Raw genomic sequence first — 20,688 nt, forward strand, 5'->3', positions numbered from 1 at the left:
TTTAAGAGTCCCACATTACAAAACATTTAAAGCTAACTTTCAGCAACTCTTTTTAGTGTCTCTTTCAATAGTCCTATAGTTTATATGAAAATCTAAAAGAAAACAGTATTTCTTCCCTCCTTTCCAAAGTGAGTGGTAATATACTTGGAATTCCCAGTTGTTGGAATGATCAATTTGGGGAGCGGTCAATATGAGTTTAATTGTGGTTCTTGCCCTGTTTCCTCTTGAGTGCTATAGAACGTCGTTAGAGGGCATTTCTGCATACATGCATCGTCGAGATGAATTATCACACACTTTCTGATCACTGGTAATGGGTGTTCCATTGTCACAAATTTGTGAGACTTGCCATTCTGAAGCAAAGTCCTCCATTCCCTAACTGGATCTTCCACCAAGAGTTTCTGCTTTGCCATCTAGTGTAGTAATAAAAAATCAGCCTGCCTTCACAGAGTGATCTTTCACTAAACTTGATTTTATTTTAGTGTTAGTAATAATGTATTGGGACTTGACACGGTGCTGGGGTAGTTGTGAAAGAAAGCTCACACGTAGTCCTCTCTGTGTGACTCGGGTGTGGTTTATTCTTACTCCGTTTGAAATTCTGAATCGAGAAGGTAAACATCTACCTGCTTCCTTTCGTACTTTATGGGATTTGTCCTTTGCTTTTGGCCATTGGGCTGCAAGGTTGAAATACTTCCTAAGGGCCAGAGGGCATCCTCTTGAGAGAGGTGAGTGTAGGAAAGCACTCCATTAGGGTTACCTGGTGAGAGGCCAGTCTGAATTTGAAGTGTTTGCATTACAGGTGATTTTTTTAAAAATGTAGCCTGCAGTAGCTAGTCTTGACTGTTTCTAAACTGATTTCAGGAAAAGGGAACTGTTTCTAATTAGCCCATCAGTTGTCTGTGTTATCTTTCTAAATGTTTAGGAACAATTTTTAATAAGTTGAAATAGATCCCATAGGCTTGTTAAGCGAATTTTTCTTTCCCTGCTCATTAAGTGAGTAGAGGTGATGTAAGTTCCCCACGAGTGGAATGCGTGGCATTTTAAGGTTTCTTGGGAGCCACGGTGTTTATATACGTGCTTGATTGGAATCAATGAATACCTGTTCTAGCTTTGTCCTTTTCTTTCTTTCTTCTTTCCTTCCTTCCTTCCTTTCTCTCTCTTTCTCCCTTCCTTCCTTTCTTATTTTTGTCATTTTTGACTAAAATGTAGTATAATAGCATTTTTTAAAATTTTTATTTATTTATTTATTTTTGGCCGTGTTGGGTCTTCGTTGCTGTGCGCAGGCTTTCTCTAGTTGCGGCGAGAGGGGGCTACTCTTCGTTGCGGTGCGCGGGCTTCTCATTGCGGTGGCTTCTCTTGTTGCGGAGCATGGGCTGTAGGCGCGCAGGCTTCAGTAGTTGTGGCACGTGGGCTCAGTAGTTGTGGCTCACGGGCTCTAGAGTGCAGGCTCAGTAGTTGTGGCGCACGGACTTAGTTGTTCTGCGGCATATGGGATCTTCCCAGACCAGGGCTCGAACCCATGTCCCCTGCATTGGCAGGCGGATTCTCAACCACTGCGCCACCAGGGAAGCCCTATAACAACATTTTATATGTGTAAAATATTTTACAGATTTTCTGTTGGAAAAACAGAATGATGCCCAAAGATCTACTCCTAAGTAACCATGGAGAAGACAAGCCAAGTTCCATTTGTGCTGTTCTCATCTTTACAGAAATTCTACATGGTACCAGTCACATGATGCAGTAACACAAAGGAAAACTCCTGTTCAAGGCGTCGTTAAAGTCTAAAAATTGTACCATGTTGAAGTTGAGTCTTTGTGACTAACAAATTGTGTTCTCGTTTTCTATGTTAAGCTAGTTTTGTTTCACGTTTACTTCAGTTATGCTTCTTGATAGGAAACACATTGCTTTGTTGGCGGTGAGCAGTGTTCCGTAAGTGTCTTATGCAAAACCCCTCCTATTCAGAACACTGCAGGTACAAAATGACATGGCTCTTCCTGTTGACTTTTGGATGATGATGACCCCCATCTTTGCAGGCATCGGGATGGATACCTGTGTCATTCCTCTGAGGCACGGCGGTCTTTCCTTGGTTCAAACCACAGATTACATTTATCCCATCGTCGATGACCCTTACATGATGGTAAGTTTAACCGACGTGTTTTTACATCTGGAACTGCTTACTCGTTTGGTTTTGGGTGGTGGCTGGGGTTTTGTTATTCGTGTGTGGGTTTTTTTGTTTTCGTTCTACACAAACTGCTCTCATCCTGCCCCTGCCCTGACTCCCGTGGTTGTGGATCTGATCTGGTCGACCCCTTGCTCGCACTTGACACCGTGCGTGAGGCAGGCGGGTGAGGTGGTTGGGGGGGCGTCCCCTGCTGCGTTCGTACCTGCCTACGTGTCTGTGCCGGAACACCTGGGGTCTGTTAAGCATGTCTGTTGACTGATGTGTTTGTAGTGTTCTCCTTCATTTCCTTGTACTTTTCTTTCTTTGACATTTGTAAACGCCACGCTCCTGTGTCTCACCGTCCTCTGTAACAGGACTGATCCTAGATGTCTCTGTCCAGAAAGGAAGAGCTTAGCATCTCCGCACCGTTAAACCTGCCCGTTTATTCTCATTCTGGTCACTGCCCTCGCCGTGTCTTATTCCACTGTTCAGCGTGTGCATCTGCCTACTGATCACGCTCTGCTCAGACCCCCCCTCCTGCTCATCGCAGGGCTGCTGCCAGCAGCCCCTCCTCCTTCCCAGCTGGACCCTCCACCCTGGCAGCTGGGAGGGGCCGATGGAGAGATTGGCAACATCCTATCATTAGAAAGTGCCGGAGGCCCTTCCTTGTGCCAAGGGCACTGGGATCGAGCCGCACACGTAGGGCCTGAGGCCGGGAGGTCTGAAGGTGGGGAGGGTTGCTCACCTCTTTGGGTACCCGCGACAAGCACGCACACTTCCAGAAACCTGTTTCTCACCTCTCCTCTGGCGCAGTGCTCCTGAGAGCCTGTGCACGCCACGCGCCCGGTGTCCCACCTGTCCGGGGGCCCAGGTGGCTAGAACCAGAGTTCATCCTCTGCCAGCATCTCGAGCGCCCACACAGAAGGGGCAGCAGATCGCTGCAGCCCGAACCTGTGTTTGGCGCCTCCCAGCTGCTGACCCCGCTGCGCCTGTGACCTCGAGTGAGTCACAGGAGGTCATCAGGCTCCCTGCCGACCTGCCAGGAAGTCGTGAGACAACATAAGCGGGCAGTGGAACGGCCACTGGAAGTGATAGGAACTTGTGGTTTGATTACCCTTACGTCAGAAAGAAAAATTGGTCACTTTCTCCTTTACTGTCTGGAGAAAGGCAATTAAAAAAATTTTTTTAAATGTCTGTTGGCAGTAGAAAATCTTTATTATCATATTTCTGTTGAGTACTGTTTCAAAGTTCCTCAATAAAACCTTATAGTTTACTGGGAAATGCTTCTCTTTGTCTTTAGAAAACAATCTGCTTTCAGGCCTAGGTGTTGTTTATTTCTTCTGTCTTTTTGTTTCTCAACCAAGATGATTTTCCTGTTTATCTCGTACAAGAAGCTCCCAAAATTTCTCCATCTAAGTATATAAAACCCATCTTCTCTATAACCAATAAAGTTGACATTTTTAAGGATCTGTTCAGGATAAGTGGCTGTTTCCACGTTTTCTTTAGGACAGTTGTTTCCCAGCACTTTCACTTTGGCTCCTCTGAAACCAACCACTCCAGGCTTTTCCCCGACATCTCCCCGCTCCCTGTTCAGCACCTAAATAAACTGCAGACTTCTCCCTAAATTTTAGAATGGGAGAGAACCTGGAAACGATGTGTGCTGCCCGAGAAAGGAGAGGTGGTAACGGGAATGTCCGAGAGTGGGTCTGTGATGGAGGAAAGGCGGTGAGTCTGTGAAGCACGGAAGCCGAGGACCACGTCCTGGAAAGTCCCCTCCTGGGTGCCCCGGAAAGTCCCCCGTGGCGCCTGCTCACATCTCCCCTCTCTTCCAGGGCAGGATAGCCTGTGCCAACGTCCTCAGCGACCTCTACGCCATGGGGGTCACAGAGTGCGACAACATGCTGATGCTCCTGGGAATCAGCAATAAGATGACCGACAGGGTAAGCAGGAGCCGGTCCGGCGGCATCCTCGGCCCCGGTTGTGGTCCTGTCACTTGTCTGTGGCCTCCTTTCCCGCTGTGAAGTCAGGCTGTCCATGGCCCGTCCGCCCTCTGCTTGTTGGCAGCTGGCAGCGAATTAAAACAGGCTGGCCTATTCGTGTTTCCGTCCCCACCACCTGCTTCCGTTTCTCTCTCCTGGCGTACTGAAGCCAGCACGTTTGCGTGTGTGTTTGCTGTGGTGACGTTTAAGCCTCGGTGACAGCACCTCCGGGCCAGGCCTGGCAGCCCAGGGTGCGGCGCCGAGGCCAGGCACCTGCCTCTTCGGTCGCGGTTGGCTGGTGACGTAGACAGCGGTGGGGCTGGGGTGCCCCGTGCTTCCCGTGCTAACCCGCTAGCATCTGTGGCCTCGTCGCCTGACCTCTTCCTTGGCCCAGAGATGAATTCCTGTTTAGATTATTTTTGACAGGTAATTGGTTTCGTCCCCGCCAAACGTTTGCCCTGCGCATAGGACTGAGCATTCAGCAGGCCCTTCTCTGCCCTCACAGCGTGCTCTCGGGCCACTGCTTGTACACAGACACCTGGAGCGGGCGCGTGGGCACGCATTAGCTGGTCACGGGATGGTTAAGGGCCGTTCAGAGAGCTGGCTCAGACACAGGGCAGCCCTGTGTGCCCAGCCTGTTCCGGTGTTTACTCCTCTGTCATCTGGGCTACATTCATGTTGTGACCTAGAGCCTCTTCCAACTTTTGATAAAAGGGCTACGATGTGAACTGTTCCCTGCCCCTTCTGTAAACTCTCAGGACTTCCTGTAAGGGCTTTATGATCTTTTTATAACTACAGGTGTAGACTCTCTTTTCTGGGTTTTGAACTGAATGATGTGACTTTTAATTTGTGTCCTTTTAAACCGTAGGAAAGGGATAAAGTGATGCCCCTAATTATACAGGGTTTTAAAGATGCAGCAGAGGAGGCCGGAACATCTGTAACCGGTGGCCAAACAGTGCTAAATCCCTGGATTGTTTTAGGAGGTGTGGCTACAACTGTCTGCCAGCCCAACGAATTTATCATGTAAGTTGATTTCGGTTTCATGTCCCGTGGCCAGGTTCTCTCTCTCTCTCTTTTTTTTAAAAATATATTTACTGAGATACTAATTCACATACCATAGAGTTCACTTACTTAAAGTGTTTATAAATTCAGTGGTCTTTGGTATAGTCACAGGGTTTTGCAACCCTCACTAGAGTCGACTTCACGACACTTTTATTGCCCCAGCGAGAAACTCCCATCCACCCCCTCGGCTGTCACACCCCACCGCCAGCCCCCATCTCCATCCCCCAGCTCCATCCCGGCTTCTTTCACTTCATAGAATATTTGCATAATTTTTTTAAGGTGCATCCATTTTGCAGCATGTATCAGTACCTCATCCCTGTACATAAAAAAGTTTTAGATTTTTTTTACTGAAGTATAATTCATATAACAAAATTTCACATAACATGAAATTTAGCTTTTTAAAGTACGCAATTCATTGGTTTTTAGCATTCACGAAGTTGCGCAACCATCACCACTATCCAATTCCAGAACATTTCCGTCTCCCCAAGAAAGAAACCTTGTATCCGCAGCAGCCACTCCCAACTCCCTCCTCCCCCATCCCCTGGAAGCCACAGATCTACTTTCTGTCTCATGGATTTGCCTGTTTTAGGCATTTCATATAAATGGAATCATGCAACATGTGATGTTTTATGTCTGGCTTCTTTCACTTAGCATGTATTTAGGGTTCATCCATGTTGCATGTCTGTCACTACTTCATTCCTTTTTATGGGTGAATAACATTCCATTGTATGGACAGACCACAGTTTATTCATCCAGTCATAGGTCATGGACCTTTGAGTTATTTCCACCTGTGGTGAGTGATGCTACTATAAACATTCGTGTGCAAGTTTTTTGTGTGGATATACATTCCAGTTCCCTGGGGTAGATACCTAAGAATTACTGGGTCATGTGGTAACTATTTAACTTGAACAAACTAAGCCAGCTCCCCACAGCCATGGATGGGACCCTGATGTCTCCACATCCTCACCAGGACTTGTTTTACTGTCTTTTTGGCAATAGCTGTCTTAGTGGGTATGAGGCGATATCTCACTGGGTTTTGATTTGCATTTCCCTGGTGGTCAGTGCTATGAGCATCTTTTCTTGTGCCCTCTGGCCATTTCTAGATCCTTGGAGAAGATTCTCTCTTAACACAGGTTGGCCCTTTTCGTGTTTGATGTCTTGTTAAGAAAAGCCACCTTGTCCTATTCTCAGAGGAAGCAAAAGCTCCATTTGTTTTATCTGATTTTGTGAGCCGGCACTGTGTTCAGAATTCCGGGGGTGTGAAAGGCCCTGTGGTGCAGAATCCCTCACCTGCCCTCAGTCATCAGTGTCCCTTCTTGAGGCAGACACTTTTACCAGTCTTGGATATTTTTAACCAAGTAACTCTTGACATTCAGATTATCTTCAGTTACGTTGACAATATACATAGTACTCCAGCGCATAGATCATCTTGCATGTGTGACTCTTGGTAAGAAATGTTTCAAAATGGAATTGCTGGGTCCAGTGCCTGTGCACCATAATTCTGATCGATGTCTTCAGTTTGCCCTTCATAGAGGCTCCACCAGCAATGGGTGAGAGTGCTGGGTTCCCCCATCCTAACTAGCAGAGCCTGGTGACAGCCTCCTTGGTCTTTGCCTTACTCCTGTGAGTAAGGGTGAGTGTAATTTTCATGTATTCATGTCTTTGGTCCATTTTTTGACTGATGGGTGCATCCATGTTAAGGGTCTTGCCTTTTACCTACATCCAGGTTTTATTTTCCTATGTTTTATGTTGGTAGTTCTCAAACTTTCCACTTAGATGGGACAAGAGAACTTCCATCTGTCTCACCCATTCCAGCTTTCCCATAGAAAAGGAACCCAGCAGTAGCCAAAAAATGAGAGAGGAAAAAATAATAAAACAGGCTTCAATGAATTTTTTGTCAACAACATGTATGCTTACTTTGTAAAATAAGAAGGCACCTATGCAGGTGATTATATTTTGTAAAAGACTGCCCACAAACTTAAAAATAACCCAGCAATTTTATCATACTTCACTTGCTGATACAAATTTGTAGGTTGCACATAACCAGTGACACACAAGAGCACATCAGCTCTCAGGTACAGTTGAGTCAGAATTGAAAGACATTTATGTCTTAAGGTCCCATTTTTGGAAAAAGAGTTTCTGGTATATCCTCCCAGAATTAATATTTTTCAAAGCTAACAATGGATATAGATACTACAGGATGAGTCAAGGAGCTAGTTGTTGATTTTTAAGTCTGTGCCCCTGGCTTTTTAATCGACTTGTATGAGTATTTGAGTTGTTCGCTGTCAGGGGACGGGATGGCTGTGTGGACAGCTCCTTGAACTTGGACAAGAAAGACATGAATGCTAGACCCATGTCCTGGTCGTGAGGATACAAGTGAGATGGGAGTTTTGTCTGAGGGGGGACAGTCTTTCTGCTTTTAGGGCTGCCTTTTTTAGTATTTGCCTTCTGTCTTTAAGACAAGGACCAACCAGGGACCCTGTGTACCAAGTAGGAAACTTACTGGTCATAACTCTGAGTCTGAAACATTGATGCTGAAATCACCAAAACATTAGACCCACAGATTCTAGCCAAATCCCACATCCTGAGAAATCCCACCTGCATCTCTATCATATAAGTGATTGTAAAAAAAAGAAAGAGAGAGGGAAAGAGAGAGAGGAGAGAGAGAGAGAGAAAGGAAGGAAGGAAAGGGAGGGAGGAAGGAAGGAAAGAAAGAAAAAGAACAACAGTTTTTGTTCCAGAAGTCTTGTTGCCTCAGAACCCTGGTGGGTCTATGTTGAAAAGTACACGAGAGCATGGCTGAATCAGGGCCTGATGAGGCCTTTGAAGACTAAGCGATTTGCTTTTTTGGGACACTAATAAGTCACTGGCCTAAGTGTTGTCGAAGTCTGTGGCCTCCTCACTTTTCATTTAATGTTTTGTTCATCAGTCATCCTAGTAGTAAACGGCAAAGCTCTAATACATGGCATTAGTTGGCTTAAGTATAAGTGAGTGTTTGCAAACACACATGTGGTTTTACCAGCCTTTTCTTTCTCCTGTTTAACCAACGATGATGAACTTATATCCTCAGCTGATTTGACAAGGACCTGCCTGTGCTCTCTTCTTCAGGCCGGATAACGCAGTGCCAGGCGACGTGCTCGTGCTGACCAAGCCCTTGGGGACGCAGGTGGCTGTGGCCGTGCACCAGTGGCTGGACATTGTGAGTGACCTTCACCTTCCGGTGTCAGCAGTGTGGTTTCTAAAATAAGCTCTTCTAGTTTTAGTACCAGGGAGTGTGCTGTCCATCTAGGCCTTCAGAAATCCTGGGAATTGTCCCTATTCTTTTATTAGATCCAGGTTTCATGTACTGAATGCTTGAAGTAGGTAAGCCCTTGCTCGGGGTTCAGAGATAATCCATAACGAGAATTTGGGGAACAGTGAGTGCGGTTTATCTGTTCATTTGGTGCTGAGATGGGTGTGTCTTTCATACTTAAACAACACTAAAAAATAATACAGAGGAGGCAATTCCCTGGCAGTCCAGTGGTTAGGACTCCACACTTTCACTGCCGAGGGCCCAGGTTCAATCCCTGGTCGGGAACAAAGATCCCGCGAGCCGTGCGACGGGGCCAAGATAATAACAACACAGAGGAGAATGTGTGCAAGGTTTAATATTTGAGGTATAAATAAGGCCAGGCTTATTGACAGTTTAAATTATTTTAGTCATGAGTTTTTTGGTCATTTCTGGTTGCTTGTTTTGTCTTTTTAAGCTAATGAGTAACTCAGAACATTTTGATAAATAATTATGTCATGGAGAAAGCATCTAGAATATGAAGATATTTATCCTGAGTCACTTTCCAAGTGAGCTATGATCAGTCGTTCTTCATTTAAGACTTTTCATTGCCATAACAACTCAAAAATTAATATGATTGTGGTATATTCTCACATATCTCAGTGCTTTTAATTTCTACAACTGTCATCTGAAACCATCAGTCCTGAGAAACAATTGAAAAAGAACAATTTTATGTTGTTCATCAACCAGGTATATCTTAGCTTGACAAACAGAGCAGAGACAATCTCTTAAGGAGGCTGCATTCTTCAGTTATTTTTCCCTTCTCATCCAGTGAGGATGGGGAGATTTCCCATCGGGTGTGGTCACCTGTGAGTCAGACCACAGGGCTTTTATAGGGCAGTAATCCAGAGGTGCTTTCCAATACGACTGCCCAGGTGAGGCACAGGGGGGTCCAGGAGGAGGGGCTCTGGGATCCTTCTGTTTGTCCCACCCCCAACTTGACACTGCCTTTGCTTTTTTTTAACCAGTTTCTTAAAGATGCTCAGAATTGAAAAAAGCAAGTTTCAAAGACAAAGTAACAGCACAATACACTTTCATAAAGGTCAGAAGCAACCCAAGAGTATTGTTTGGGCATCTATACGTATGAGGATACTATTTTTTGAAAGGCAGGGAAATGACAAGTATAAAATTCAGAACCATTGTTACCTCTGGGGGAGAGATGGGGGCAGGGGGGGGGGATAAGGGAGGGACGCAGAGATAGACTTAAGTTACTGTGTTGGGCAGTAGATATTGGGTATTACCAAGAAAGGAACGAATGCACGAAGCTGGCTATTAAAATGGACCGTGATGACTGTGTGTCAGGAACTCAGCGTCGTGGTGCCAGATCCTCTGAAAATCAGACTGAGCAAGAAGGGGGAAGACGGCAGTCTTTCAGAGGGTGTGCGTTGTGGTCACCCACGCCGTCCTCATAGCTGATACAGTTGAAGTTGTGTCCCGTTCATTTGTCCCTCAAGAGGACTTGATCCCAGAATTCAGGGAAAGTCAGTAAGAGTATAAATTACATGAAAAATGAAAGCCATCCGCTTACTAGGGGAGATGGAGAAGAGAACCCAAGGACATTCAAAACTGTCTTGCTGGTTTCACGTTTCCAGTACACTGCAGCGTTTGACTACAGAGGTGTGGCTGAGGACAGAGAAGATGCCGGATGATATGTCTAATGGACACCTACAGCAGTAGTCACGGGGGGAAGAGCTAGAAAACTTAATATTGTGTGCCGAATTAGGGAAGCAGAACTCCCCAGAAGGCGGCTAAGGAAAAAAGACGCTCTTCCAGTGGTTAGAAACAGAGACTGATCACGCTTTTTCTCTCTTTGCTCCCTCGCCTGTGTTCCTGTCATTAGCCTGAGAAGTGGAATAAAATCAAGCTGGTGGTCACCCAGGAGGACGTGGAGCTGGCGTACCAGGAGGCGATGATGAACATGGCCAGGCTCAACAGGACAGGTGCGGCCAGGGCTCGCCTCGCAGGGGTTGGCCAGCTTTCTGAGCAGGGCCAGGGCGGGAGACACTTCAGGCTTTGTGGGCCACAGACAGTCTCAGTTGCATTGATTTTCTTTTCCCCCCATGACTCTTTTAACACGTTTTTTTTAAAAAAAACCAGAAAACAAAAAACCAAAATACATTTTTAGCTGGAGGAACTGGCCATGGGCCAGGTTGGGCCAGTGACTGCAGAGCCCCCTCTGTCGGTGCCTGGAGCGCCGGTGGGACTCCAGCTACGTCACATGTTCTTGACAGAAGCGTGGGGTAAATGTGACTCACCTTAGAGGAGGTAAATGGCTGGCCACTGGCCTGAACGGTGCGCTAGGTCAGGTGGTGAGGCCATGAGCGTTTGTCCCCAGCCACTCCTCTCTGACCTGTGCGTCTGGAGTTCTCCAGGGCACTGCGCCTGTGCCAGCGTCTGTGTCCCCTCTGGCTTAGGATCGCTCACCGTGGGGGCAGTGCCAGGCACCGGGGAGAAGCAGAGAAGTATGGATGAAGTCATCAGTTCACTTTCTGAATCTATGAAACGGAGAGCTGAGGTCACATTTCCTCTCTGTTGCTTCAAATTCTACATTCCTGTGATGATGGGCAGCATTGAATTCCTCTGCACCCCAGTACAAATAGAAGAGAAATTTATACAGCATGTTTTCAGAAATACTTGACTTACTTATTAATTTAAAGTGTTAACCTTGTCATATTTTTAATTCCCAGATTTGTGTATATGAATGAGTAATGACACTCATGCCATAATTTTTTCTTGACATTTCATTTCTAGTTCTAGATTCTTAATACTGATTAGAAAGTAATAATAATAATAGTGGTTACCATTGATTTGGTAGTTATTATGTACCAGGAACCTGACATATTTCTCATTTAATTCTTCCGACTACCTTATCAAGGTAGCTACTGTTATTCTCATTTCACAGGGAGGCCAAGTAACTTGCTCAAGGTCACACAGCTAATCGATGGGGACCTAGGATTTGAAGCCAGATATGCTTTTAATGCTTTGAAACTACTGCTTATAATGCCTTTAAGTGTTATATTCTATCCTTTTCTTAATGATTTAGTAAGAAATCAAGGCCATCTCCACAGTCTTTGTGCATAGTAATTGAACCAGTACTTTTGTACTATGCTAAGAATCTTAAAAGCAGTTTAAAATAAAACAGGGAAGTTCAGGAAAGGGCCAGAATTCATCTTCTGGGAAGCAGCAAGGCTTGCCAAGGGACTCACTTGATGCAGTTTAAGCATCTTACAGTTGATTTTTATTAGCGTTCATACCTGTATAGAAAGCACCAGGTATATTTTATAATTAAGAAGGAAGCCCTTCTTGGGTGTCTTTGAAGTCCTAACCTCTGACCAGCCAGAGGAACCCTTTCTGGAAAAGCATCTGTGTGGGTCGCTCTGTACAGAGGATTTGGAAGCAAACCAGCATTTAGAATGTGAGCTCCAGGAGGGCAGGGAGCTCTGTTTTGTTCACTGCAGTGTCCACAGCACTTAGAAGAGTGAAGGACACACCACAGGGGTCATTAAATCTGGATGAATGAGTGAACTCTGTGCTAGCCCTTCTTTTTGGTACTCCATGGACATCTTTTTAACAATCCTGTGAATTGGATCCTGTTTTTCCTCCTTTGGCTGAAAAGATATACATGTGAGAAATACACACAGGTCTATTCTCAAACCCAAATCTGTCCAACTTTATAACGGCCACTGTTTCTCCAACTTGTTCCATCTACATAAGCCTATGATAGAAATTGGTACAGTTTTATTCTGGAAATACCAGTTTTCTTCCTCATCATTGATTGCATGTTGTATTTAAGGACCTGGGTTTGGGTTGTGTGGCATCCTATTTTGGAACTTTGAAGATACCTGAAGACAAAGTTCTAGATGAAGTTCAAAAATCTTACCCTAAAAAAAGTCCCTGTTTATTTAGTTACTCAGGGTTCCCTGAGCCAGCAGTCAGAAATCTCATCCCTCCCATTCTACAACTTCCCCCAAATGACTCTGAACCCAATATATGTAATACTTAAGCCATGAAGTCTTCAATTCTCTAAAAAGAAGAAGAAATTTGACTGTTGAACAGGGGATCTCAAAAGATCTTCTCCGAAACTCTTTAGAAGTCACTTTAAAGTGTGAAAAGAGGGCTTCCCTGGTGGCGCAGTGGTTAAGAACCCACCTGCCAATGCAGGGGACACGGGTTCGAGCCCTGGTCCGGGAAGATCCCACATGCTGCGGAGCAGCTAAGCCCGTGTGCCACAACTACTGAGCCTGTACTCTTGAGCCCACGAGCCACAACTACTGAGCCCGTGCGCCACAACTACTGAGCCTGAACTCTAGAGCCCACAAGCCACAACTCCTGAGCCCGTGTGCCACAACTGCTGAAGCCTGCGCACCTAGAGCCCGTGCTCCACAACAAGAGACACCACCACAATGAGAAGCCCAGGCACAGTAACAAAGACCCAACACAACCAAAAATAAATAATAAATTAATTAATTAATTTTAAAAAATAAAATACAATATGAAAAGAGATTTTTTACCAACATCTGCCTTTCCCACCTTCTTTATTAAAATTTTTTATTAGATAGTTGATACAAAAGTTATTTTATAAAATATGTGCAGGGCTTAAGGAACAGCAGTACAGTACCCATGTGTCTACCATCTCATGTGAGAAAGAGAACATGGCCTTACAAGCCCAGAAGGGCCCCTCCCACACCCAGCTCGGGAAAAGGGGCGACGCTGTTCTGAATCTAATGTTTATTCTCACGTGTTTTAAACTGTTTTTGCCACATAGCCTTGTACCCTTAAGCAATAAGTTAGTTTTGCATTTTTTGCTTTATTAAATCATACCTGTGTCTGTTATTTTATTTTTGCTGTTTTGTACACTGTTTAATATTCCTGAGTGTCATCCCTGGGGTGTGTAGCTGTATTTCATTGTCTTCACCGCTGTATAATCCTCCACTCCATGACTGCTGCTGAGAACTTCTGGTGCACATGTGTAAGAAAGAGGGCAGTACTGCCTCAGCTTTTCTAGAAGGTGCTAAATGATGCCCAGAGTGGTGGTATACCACAGTTTTTGAGAGTATGCTACATTTTAAAGATTTCTTTAATATGTTTTCTCTTCCTGTTTGTTTTCTATAGTTTTTCTACTGTAAAAAAAATCATATGCTAACTATAGAAAAGTTTTCAGAAAATGAAAAAAGGGAGAGAAAAAACATTGTTCATAATCCCACCAGCCAAAAACAGCTTCTGTTAATATTTTTATGTATTTTTCCAGGATTTTTTCCTTTGGTTGGTTGGTGGTTTACTGTTGTCTTATTGTTGATGTTGTAAACTAATGGTTAGCGTACATTTTACTTATATTTGGAATTCGCTTTTATTCATTTAATATCACTAAATTCTTTTTTCCATATTATATAATCCTAGTACACATAATGTTTAATGGCCAGATGTTCTACCAGAGCGATATAGCATAACTAAATTACTTTTTGCCTACTTTTGAACAATTTATTTTGAGATCAAATTTTTTTATAATTTTTTTTTCCTGCATTCCAGGAGTATTTCTTTGGCAATATTCAACATTAAGTTGAATTGTAGTTATTTAATTCTGTGTTCTCAGATGTTCTCATCACTTACAACCAAGGCTTTTCATTCGTACTTCTCTTCCTGTGCCGTTCAAAATGTCTAAGGAGTCTTTTTCCATTTTTGGTCCTTCAAATTAAGTAGTTTAACAATAAGAAAGTAATTTGTAATGGATTTATTTTTACCCATGTGGGTTATTAGTTTGTTTATAATTTGAGCATTTAAGATTCCCCATCCTTAAGTTGTAGACATTGTTGGTAGGGATACAGTATGGCAGAACACTTATGCAGGAGTGTTTGGTCATATCTAGCAAAATTCTGTGTACGTTTATTTTGACCCAGAAGTCCCACTTCTATGCGTCTGTCCCAGAGCTACAGTGGCCAAAGTATGAAATGACTTGTGTACAAGGCTACTCATTGAAGCACTGTTTATAACTGCAAAAGAAGGAAACAATCCAAATGTCCATCACTAGGTGACTGATTGCATTATCTCACCTCCATGCACAGAGGAATACTATACAGCTATAAAAAGGAACAAGAAAGCTTTATTACTAGGGAGCTATCTCTAGGATATGGCCAGATGAAAAAAGCAAAAAGGACAGAGCATGTATGTAGTATGCTACATTTTGTATGTTCATAAATGAATATGAAGTAATAATATGTATTTTATACTTTCAAAAAGAAACAATGGAAAAAATAAATCATTAATAAAAATTGTTACATATAAGAGGGAATAGGGAGGAAGCAGACCCTCTCTGAACATGCTTTGTTTTGTAAGTTTGACTTGGAAGTAAATGTTTTATATAGTTTTCTATACTTAAAAGTTAAATTAAAAGAGCATATTTTACAAATCCGAACCAAATTTTTTTAAGGTCGTTCAACATATTTCTAAGTTATGGCAAAATCACATGAAGAATTATTTCAGATCACTTTGAGCCTGGTAGTTTCAGGGCACACCCTCAGAACAAAAATCCACAAAAATATTTCATTGTTATCAGTGGGTTTGTGTTTGTGAGAATGTTGGTATAGTAAGATAAAGCAAATAAGTTAATGTAGTTAGGAACAAAGATTTTAAGAATAAGAGAGAAGTAATAAGATCAAAGAAGCTAAGTGAAATCTGTAATCTTTAATTCGGAATTAACAGTGTGAACTCAGGATTTTTTTTTTCTATAAAAATGTTTATTTCCGTGCCTATTGAAAAGGCCTAGAAGTAGTGATAACCAGCAGGCCTGAAGTCCTAGTGCCCAGATTCTGTTCGGGAAGTTAATGTTTTCCACTAAAAAGTGCCAGGACTCCCTGGGGAAATGGCAGATTCCAGTTCTGGGACAGGAAGTACAGAAGCTAAGCCTGGACTTCCTGTGCCTGAAAGTGGTGGCACTGTCAACGACTAGTGGGGTCGTGTCACTTCCCCACAGCTTGAAGGGGCTCCCGCCCGTCACAGGGGAGAGGGGGTGCAGTTTGAGTATCAAAGACAAGAGTGACCATATCAAGTATCTAAACAAATGGTAATTAAAACTTTTTTGGTCACCTTTGGAAGTTGCTAGGGCACCAACTTGTTCTGAAATAAAAGGAATCAACCCCCTATTTTACCTGTTTTATATGGAGTGTATTTCAAGAAACCATATTTTCTAAAAAATTCTTTATAGACGTCACATCTAATAAACACACGAAAAATGATGGAATTACAAAGTTGCCATTTTTGCTGCTCCATTGACTTAATGAACCTCAACAGCGAACATCAGTGGCTGCTCAAACCTTTTGGTGAAAGGTTCTCATTGAGATATTCCCCACCCCCATGAAGTATTTTTGCCAGCAAAAAATGAACCTGAGTCTCTTGGAGCCTTGGTCCTAAACACCAGTACAGGAAGTCGGGAAGATGGTAGAACATGTCAGCATCAGGGAAGATCACCACATCCATAATGCAGGAGATGCTACAGAAAAAAATGGCTCAGTTTCCACAAATAAATGACATGGGGGGAAAAGGAGGGGAAACTGTTAAAAATTAAGAAGTTTAAGAGAGAACAATCAAATGTAGTGTTCATTTTGTTGGTGTGATAATGACACTGTGGCTGTATTACAGTTTTTTTATCTTTTAGAGGCACACATGGAAATACTGTATTTATAGGCGAAATGATATGATTGGGGTTGGCTTTAAGGTTGCCCACGCCCCGGACCCTCCACATCCCCCAACAAGTGGGCAGGAGTAGATGAGGCCCCAGAAGAAAGGTGGTGATGGTTGAAGCTGGGTATTGTTGGGTACGTGGGAGTTCGTTGTGGGTTGCTACTCTCTCTACTTTGTGTTTCGTTGAAATGTCCGTAGTAAAAATTAGCAACAGTAATTCCCCATACAGGGAAGAAGTGGTAATCAGTACCTCAAAAATTGAATCCCTCTTATTGACTGTAGGATTCAGTGGGTCCTCTTGTCTACTGTGGTCCTCAAAGCTTGTCTAGGATGGCACTGGGAAGAGCTGAAGTGCAGGTCTTGGCTTTGTTAAATGTCATCGGCTGCGCCACTGCACCAGGTGCAGGTGTGTTAATAGGATGGCCCGCCCTAGTTGCTTATCTAGCACCATGGCCTAGAAGGGTCGATTCTCCTCTCTGCATGTGTCGTTGAGATTGCACCCAACTAAAAGAGATCTCGGTCTAAAGGGAGGAAATGCGCCCCAAAAAGGCATTCACCCCAGAGTACTTCTGTAAACACAGGGCATATTTCATTCCAAAATTAGCCTTTCTGTTACTCTCCCCCCTAAAATGAAATACTTAGGTGTGACTCTAAAATAAATATGTACAAGCTCTATATGAGGAAAACTACAAAACTGGTGAAAAAAATTAAAGATGTAAATAAATGGAGGTATTCCACACGCATGGATAGGAGGACTCAACAGTATCAAGATGTCAGTTCTTCCCAACTATAGGAGCGATGCAACCCCAACTAAAATTCTAGCAAGTTATTTTGTGAATATCAACAAACTCATTCTGAAGTTTATATGGAGAAGCAGCGGACCCAGAACAGCCAACACAGTGGTGAAGAAGAGCAGGTTGGAGGACTGACACTTCCCAACTTCAAGACTTCATATAAAGCTGCAGACATCAAGACAGTATGGTGTTGGTGAAAAAAGAGACAGATAGATCAATGGAACGGAAGAGAGAGCCCAGAAATAGGCCCGCAAAAGTATAGTTGAACTGCTCTTTGACAAAGGAGCAAAGGTAATTTAATGGAGAAAGGATAATCTTTTCAACGAATGGTGCTGGAAAAATTACACATCCACAGGCAAAAAACAAATCTAGACACAGGTCTTAAACCCTTCATAAAAATTAACTCAAAATGGATTGTAGACCTAAATGTAAAATACAAGACTGTTAAACTCCTAAAAGATAACATAGAAGAAAATTTAGGTGACCTTGAATTTGGTGATGACTACTGAGATAACACCAGAAGCGCTATCCATAAAAGAAAAAATTGACAAGTTGGACTTCATTAATATATAGAAACTTCTCGGTGAAAGAGAGAGAGGATGAAAAGACAAGCCACAGACTAGGAGGAAATCTAAATCTTCACAAAACACGTCTGATGAAGGACTGATAATCCAAAATATACAAAGAACTCTCAAGACCCAACAATAAGAAAATCCAATTAAAAAACGGGCAAAAGATCTGAACAGACACCTCACCAAAGAAGGTACACAGATGGCAAATAATCATATGAAAAGATGCTCCACATCATATGTCACTAGGGAATTACAAATTAAAACAACAAGATACTACTCCACGTCTACCAGAATGGCTGAAATCCAGAACACCAAATGCTGGTGAGTATGTGGAACAATAACTCATTGATTGCTGGTGGGAATGCAAAATGGTACAGCCACTTTGGAAGAGAGGTTGGCAGTTTCTTACAAAACTAAATCTAATATGATCTAGCAATTGTGCTCCTTGGTATTTACCCAAATGAATTGAAAACTTCTATCTACCCAAAAACCTGCACACGGATATTTGTCACAGTTTTATTTATAATTGCCAAAACTTGGAAGCAACCAACAAGTCCTTCAGTAGGTGGTGAACAGATAAATAAACTGGTCCATCCAGACAGTGGTATTGTTCAGTGCTAAAAAGAAGTGAGCTATCAAGCCATGAGAAGATACGGAGAAACCTAAAGTACACATTACTAAGTGAAAGAAATCAATCCGAAAAGACCAAATATTGTGTGATTCCAACTCTCTGACATTCTGGAAAAGGCAAAACTATGGAGACAGTAAAAAGATCCATGGTTTCCAGGGGTTGGAGGAATGGGTGAAAAGGTGGAACACGGAATTTCTATGGAAGTGAAAATACTATGTATGATACTCTAATGATGGATACACGTGATCACACATTTGCCGACACCCATAGACTGTACAACATCAAGAGTGAACCCCAGTGTAAGCTGAACTGGAGTTAGTAATAACGTATCAATACCGATTCATCACAGCACCACACTGATGCTGGGTGTTAATGCAGGAGAAATGGGGTTGGGGGGGGACCGAACGGCAACTTCCTGCACTTCTGCTCAATTTTCTCTAACCCTAAGACTACTCCATAAAATAAAGTGTATTACTTTTTTACATTAAAACATAAAAAAGAGATTAACCTTTTAGACATCAGGGAAGTACCTTGAATTTAGGTCAGACAGTCTTAAAAGATCTTGTTCTTTGATTTTAGGAGAGTTTAGACAGGTTTACCTTTTGTTGAGATAGCATTTCCTCTCTACAGATATTTTAGTTTACTGGGAATTTACTGTTGGTTGAAGCTGCTGTTCTGAGTGGTTCAAATTGAACTAGGAAACCAACTTTCAGAATTGCACCCCAGGTTGTGTTGATTTCACTTTCATCGTATGCTATCTCCGACCAATTAGTAGGAGTTTTGAGATCAAAGCATAGGTAAGATCTTGAGTTGAGGAAGGGTGTTTTCTCGGGGTCTCCATTCATGACACCAGATGATAAAGGCTCCTCTGTCCTCTGGCAGCGGCGGGACTCATGCACACGTTCAACGCCCACGCGGCCACTGACATCACGGGCTTCGGGATCCTGGGCCACGCGCAGAACCTGGCCAAGCAGCAGAGGAATGAGGTGTCCTTTGTGATTCACAACCTCCCAGTCCTGGCCAAGATGGCAGCCGTGAGCAAGGCCTGCGGAAACATGTTTGGCCTCATGCACGGGACCTGCCCAGAGACATCAGGTACCAGGGCCCCAGGCTGGGTTGAGGGTTAAGCAGGGAGGCCAGTGGGACGTCCCCGAGGAGGAGGAAACCAGGTCCAGGAGCTGGACACCCCCCAACCCCATATGAGGTTTTGGCTGCAAGGCTTCTCAGCCCCCTGCAGCGTCTCCCTGCCTGTGATGCCGTCCTGCCTGTGATGAGCAGTGTCATTTTCAGTCCAGTGTTTGTGTGTTTGGTGATGGGATGGGAGGGAGGGAGGGCGGATATGGGGAAAATAGGTCATCATTCAGTTTCCATTGACAACTCAGCATTTTAAATAATCCATGTATCCATAGGTTACATTGAAGAGGCTGTATTTGCAAAAAAAAGTCTAAAATTGCTGTTTTGAGATGAAATAGTATACTATGTCTCCAAAGTACCATTTTTTTTTGGTCCCGTTTTTTTTTTCCTCTTTACCTGGATCTCTGTTTCGTCTTTTCAGTTCCCCCGCCCCCCTCTTTTCTCCCCCTAGTTTCTTTTACTTATTTTATTTTTTCTATAACTCAGTAGTTTCCCTACCCTGGTAAAACAATTGAATCATCTGGGCATTAAGAAAAATACCCATGCCTAGACTGGACCCCTAGGAAACCTAATTAAGTCAGTCTGAGGTGGGCCTGGTCATGAGAAATTCTGACGCCCAGAGGCCAAGACCACAAAGCCCCACCCACGCACAAGCCCTGTAAGGGGGCCTGGGGTCTCTGGTGGGCCTCTCATGGCAGTAGAGAGGACCCTGCCACTTCCTGGCCTCGAAAGAGATATGAAATCCATTTCCTAGAAATAACCTCCAGGAGGGCAACTGAACTGCTAGTAGAACGGCTCCTGCCGCCTGGAGGGCGTGGAATCAGTTGGAATAAACTGACGAATATTCCCAACTAATGCAACCTGTCTCTATTCAAATATGAGAAGTTTTCCCTTTTTTGTAAAAGTGTAGTATATATTTTTTCCTGATTTGTGTTTCTTCTACTTACAAATGTATGAAATATTCTGGCCTAGCTACTCAAGTACCAATGAAGATTTCTTTTCATATATCTTATATTTTTTCTATTTTGAAGATAATGACAGAACCAGTGACAGAACCCAGATACTTTGAGGCACGCACACTTTCTTCCTGACCTTAATTTTTAAATTTAAAAAATATATATATACCAAAAGCCTTTTTTTGTAAAATGAGGACTCCATGTAGAGAATCAAATAGAAAAGGAAAAGTTCTCTTTTGTCTTTAAATAATCCTTTCAGCGCAGCCTGGAAAAGATAGCCTCCACGTATATTACTGAGCCTCAAACACCTCACTCCTACCTCCACAGCGTCAGACGATTCACAGGTGGGGCATTTTCATGATTTAAAGTTTGTTGTGTGTGTTCTGAAATACAGTAGGAG

The 20,688-nt window shown here is 43.3% G+C and overlaps 1 protein-coding gene across 2 annotated transcripts in view; it reads left to right on the plus strand.

Moving 5' to 3' along the window:
* SEPHS1 (selenophosphate synthetase 1) overlaps positions 1-20,688 on the plus strand; it is a 28,720-nt gene that overhangs the window by 5,953 nt on the left and 2,079 nt on the right. For both annotated transcript variants that reach the window (XM_057542101.1, XM_007189908.3), the window contains exons 3-8: positions 2,031-2,134; positions 3,991-4,098; positions 5,006-5,160; positions 8,308-8,398; positions 10,368-10,467; positions 19,081-19,293. In XM_057542101.1, coding sequence (XP_057398084.1) covers positions 2,031-2,134; positions 3,991-4,098; positions 5,006-5,160; positions 8,308-8,398; positions 10,368-10,467; positions 19,081-19,293 — 771 coding nt within the window. The remainder of the gene's footprint in view (positions 1-2,030; positions 2,135-3,990; positions 4,099-5,005; positions 5,161-8,307; positions 8,399-10,367; positions 10,468-19,080; positions 19,294-20,688) is intronic.

Source organism: Balaenoptera acutorostrata, chromosome 3, assembly GCF_949987535.1.
Source record: "Balaenoptera acutorostrata chromosome 3, mBalAcu1.1, whole genome shotgun sequence".
Taxonomy (NCBI): Eukaryota; Metazoa; Chordata; class Mammalia; order Artiodactyla; family Balaenopteridae; genus Balaenoptera; species Balaenoptera acutorostrata.